Source organism: Neovison vison, chromosome X (assembly GCF_020171115.1).
Source record: "Neovison vison isolate M4711 chromosome X, ASM_NN_V1, whole genome shotgun sequence".
Lineage (NCBI taxonomy): Eukaryota > Metazoa > Chordata > Mammalia > Carnivora > Mustelidae > Neogale > Neogale vison.
This window is the reverse complement of record NC_058105.1, coordinates 5029814-5033905: the sequence shown is the minus strand read 5'-3', so window position 1 is coordinate 5033905 and position 4092 is coordinate 5029814. Positions and strand designations below refer to the sequence as shown.

The window sequence follows — 4092 nt, the reverse complement described above, 5'->3', positions numbered from 1 at the left end:
CCCAAACCTCCCTGGCCCTGCACTGCTTCGAAATCCCAGGGCTCTCTCTACACACACACACGCGCGCACACACACACACACACACACACACACACCCCAACAGGGAAGAACCAAGAAACGGCCTCACTTCGTGCCCGGCACCCCGCAGGACAAACTGCCGACCCCGCCAGGGCCCGGACCGCACCACAGCCACCCCTGGGGCTCAGGCCCCCTCTTCCTCATGGCTCACAGCCTCTTCAGAGGGGGCCAGGGAGGAAACCGGCAGCCCGGGATAGACCCGCAGCAAATACTCCAGCACCTGCAACCTGCTGGTTTCCGCGTGGGCCCTGGGACCCCACAGGAACTCGTAGCGGGCAGGGTCACAGCCGGGCACCTGCCGGTACTCCAGGTACCCTTCCTGCACCCAGACGTTGGTCAGGAGCTCCCGGGGCTCCCCGTAAATGATGTGCTCCTCGCCGGCATACACCCCCATGACCCCCAGCGCTTCCCACACCACCTCCTCGGGGGCACGGTCGCCCTCCAGGAGGATCACCGCCAGGAGCACCACCAGGAGGCCGGTCTTGGGCGGGCCCTGCTCACCGCTCAGCATCGCATCGCAGGTGAGGCCCAGGACGGCGACCAGGACGTAGGAGTGCTCGCCGGGGTCCACTTCCTTCACCTCCACGCCGAACACCAGCCGCATGCACTCGGACGCCTGGCCCAGCATCCCGGGGAAGGCGTCCTGCTCATCCTCGCCGACGATCGCCTGCATCTCCGCCTGGCTGGCCGGCTCCTTGGTGAGATACTTGAGGAGCAGGAACCCCACCAGGTCAGCTGTCTTCTCCTGGACTATGTCAGAGAGCCTGGGCTCGGCTTCTTCGGACTCCTCCCCGGTGCTGGACCCCTCCTCATCTGAGCTGCTGGAGCCGTGGTCGGGCAGGCTCCAGGCAGTGGCTGCCATGGCCGCGGGCGAGGGGCAGGCCATCTGAGGGCTCTGGGGAGGACTCGGGGTCCCCGCAGCAGACCCCTCCTCCTGGGGGCCCAGAGACGGGGCCGAGCAAGAGAGGGAAGGGACGGTGGACTGGGAGGAGGCAGAGGCGGAGGAGGGAGGTAGGGCCTCCTCCCCTCCAGCCCCGCACTGCTGTGCCTCCTCCAGGCCCTGTCCCGGTCCTGGACCGGGGTCTTCCTCCAGCTTCCACAGCTCACTCCTCTGACCCAGGGGCATGGCGATGGTGTCGGGCTGAACCTGAAGACACACGTGGGTGGCTCCTCAGGGTGCAGCCCAGCCAGCAGAGGCCCGGATGTCCCAGAGCTGACAGTGGGCTGTGTCGCCCACGGGTGCCCAGGGGTGCCCTCTGGGTTGGGACCCTGGCGCCAGGCTCAGAGCAAGTACCTCACCTTGACCACTGGCACTCAGCTCACCGTGATCTCAGGGACTCCTGCCTCACACTGAGGGCTCAACAGCCGCTTCTCGATATCCCTGGGGGAGAAAAGGAGGAGGTACGTCAGGGGACACGCTCAGAGCACAGCCCCGGGGCCCAGGGCACACAGGACGGCTGGGCTGGACTCCTGCGTTTGCCACCCGTGCAGGCTGGGCGGTCCCCTCCTTGGCCTCTCAGGGCACTTCTTCCCCCTGCCAGGACCTAAGCCCCACGCCCCTTGGCCCAGAGGCCAAAGGGTCCCCGCAAGACCACGCAGCCCTGAGCCTCCACGGAAGGAAAGCGAGGGGGTTCGCATCTGGACCGGCCTGCATTAGGTCTACAGCGCTCGTCACGGGTCTCCAGGGACGGCCAAACGTGGGCTTCCGTCTACCCTGGATGGGTGTGACCCCTCTGTCTAGACCTTGACCCAGGAAGGCTGGGAAGACTCCCGGTGCTGCCTGGAGGCCACCCTCCTGGTGTCGAGGCCTCCTCTCACGGAGAAGCCGGAAGGAAAGGCGAGGAGAACTCAGTCGGCCCACCGATGCCCCGTCTCCCCGTGGCTGACCGAAGTGTGAGGCAGGCCTGGGCCCTGGGGATCCTGCTGTGGAGGCATCTCCTCGTTTCCCACCTGCACCCCTGCCTCCTCCACTGACCGGAGTCCAGACCCTCAGGCACAGACCCTCCCCTCCCAGAGCCCAGGGATCTGGGGACGAAGAGGGGCTCAGCCCGACAGACCCAGCCCGGGTTCTCAGGGCGGTCAGGTAGAGCTGGCCAGATTTCTGGGCCACCCCCTCCTCGTCCCAAGGGGTGGGTGGGAGCCCTCGCTCCTGCCTCGGGGGTCCCCACATTGACTCTTGCCAGGACCAGGGCCTCCCGTGTGCCTCCCAGGTGGGCTTCCTCAGATGACCCGACTCCGACCTCTCCCAGCATGGCCCTCGCCTCCCTGAGAGCTCCCAGAGGACGGGGAGGAGCCACCACGTCCATGTCCGAGGGTCCGTCCCCCACCGTCAGCTTCCAGCAAGATCCCAAAGGGCTGGCAGTGGGGACCGACCCCTCTGTCCTGGGACGGGGATGCCCTCAGGCTCCCGGGAGGCTAATCCTCCTTCTGGCCAGGGCCTGCCCTTCTACCCAGCCCCCAACCTGAGATAGAAGCCATGTGCCCCTCAGCCCGAGACCTCACTCCCCGAGGTCGCTCCGCCTTCCAGCCCATGAGACAAGTGAGCATGCCTGCCACTTTGGGCCAGCGCTGACCGATCCTCCCTGGGCTGCCAACAGGGCAAGGCCGGACTCCGGGGCACTGGCTTCTTTGTTGAGAAGGGAGGACCGGGTACGGCCAGTCCTGCCCCAGGGTCCTCATCCTCTCTCCCAGAAGGACCTGAGACCCTCCTCCCCACCCCATGCTCCTCCCTCTCTCTCTCTCTCTCTCTCTCTCTCACACACACACACGCACGCACAAGCCCTCCACACCCAGGTCCTGTTCCTTCTCACCACAGCCCACAGTCTCGCACACCCAGATGTGGACATCAGGACAGGCCTGGGCTCCTCCTACACTGGGGCCTCCTCTCCGAATTGAACATGCTGGGGACCAGATGCCTCAGTCCTCCCTCTGGTCCTCACCTTCCACCACAGCAGGCCCACAGTCCGCCCGGGAGGTCTTGAAGCCTGATGCTTCCACCCAGACCCCCGTCTCTGGGAGACTTGGTGGGGATGCAGGGCTCGCCCGATGTGATCATCTGTCCCTGGGGCCTCCTGGGACCCAATCCGGTCTCTGTCCCAATCCTGCAGTCCTCCTTGCAGTGCTCGCCTTTCCCCCCAGCCGCACACGGCCCATCTCCCCCCTTACGCGCCCTTGAGGCGGTGCTCCATCCTTGTGACCACCGGACCTCAGAGGCCCTGAGGCTGAAGTGGCCACCCACGGTGTGGGATCGCCCACCGCAGGAGCCTCCCGTGGCTGAACCAAGCCGCGGTCCAGCGGGCTCCCTGCGGACCCGCTCAGGTCTTCTCGCCTCGGGCCCTAGCGGGTCCCCGGCCTCTCCTGTCTGCTGTCCCGGGGCCGGTGCTCCCACACCAAGGCCATCGCTCCCCTGAGCCCACTGGCTCAAGTCTGTGACCACGGTGTGCAGCGGCAAAGCCCAAGACTTCCCAGGGCTGACCGCGGGGGCTGAGATGGGGCGTCCAGGTCTCTCGGGCCTTCCTCCCCTTTCCAACGGGGCTCCCTGGTGCCTATGCCTTTGTCTGCGGTACTGCCCGCGGATCGACTCCTGGACACCAGCGCATCCAGCATCCGGGAGACCCAGCTGGGCAAGTGAGGTCCACAAACCCGCACAGACGAACACGGATGAGGAGTCCGTGTCCTACACGAAGACGTCTAGGGGCTGACTCTGGTTTGGGGTCCAGGGTCCCTCGGACCTCCATCTGCATCCTCACCGTGAAGCCCGGCACGGCCCGGGCTGCCCCCTGCCCCCCTGAGCATCAGCGCCTTCTGCCAAGGTCCCCGGTGTCTGTGAGAGCGGGATGCGGAAGTCCGGACTCGCCACGTGCTCCCATCCCCCACCACGGACCTTCCCTGACTGACTCTGGGCTGGGGTCCAGGGTCCCTCAGTCCTCCCTGTGCATCCTCACCGTGAAGCCCAGCCGGACCTATGCCCTCCCCTCTCCCCGCCAAGGGAGGCCCTGTTCCTTCTGCCAAGGA

The 4092-nt window shown here is 66.5% G+C and overlaps 1 protein-coding gene across 1 annotated transcript; it reads right to left on the bottom strand.

The window, feature by feature from the left end:
• Window positions 1-202: 202 nt before the first annotated feature.
• On the bottom strand, window positions 203-3266 carry LOC122897525 (melanoma-associated antigen 8-like). The gene is made up of 3 exons (XM_044235772.1): window positions 3244-3266; window positions 1402-1459; window positions 203-1225 (listed from the first exon to the last, which is right to left on the bottom strand). Exons 1-3 carry the CDS (start codon window positions 3264-3266, stop codon window positions 203-205), a joined length of 1104 nt encoding a protein of 367 aa, XP_044091707.1.
• Between the last annotated feature and the right edge of the window lie 826 nt (window positions 3267-4092).

What these genes read in the sequence shown, in the direction of transcription:
- LOC122897525 (XM_044235772.1), bottom strand. Translation starts at nt 3,266, where the DNA reads ATGGAGCACCGCCTCAAGGGCGC. An exon ending in GAGCACCGCCTCAAGGGCGC is followed by an intron (nt 1,460 to 3,243) that starts GTAAGGGGGGAG and finishes TTTCTCCCCCAG; the next exon opens with GGATATCGAGAAGCGGCTGT. An exon ending in CAGGAGTCCCTGAGATCACG is followed by an intron (nt 1,226 to 1,401) that starts GTGAGCTGAGTG and finishes GTGTGTCTTCAG; the next exon opens with GTTCAGCCCGACACCATCGC.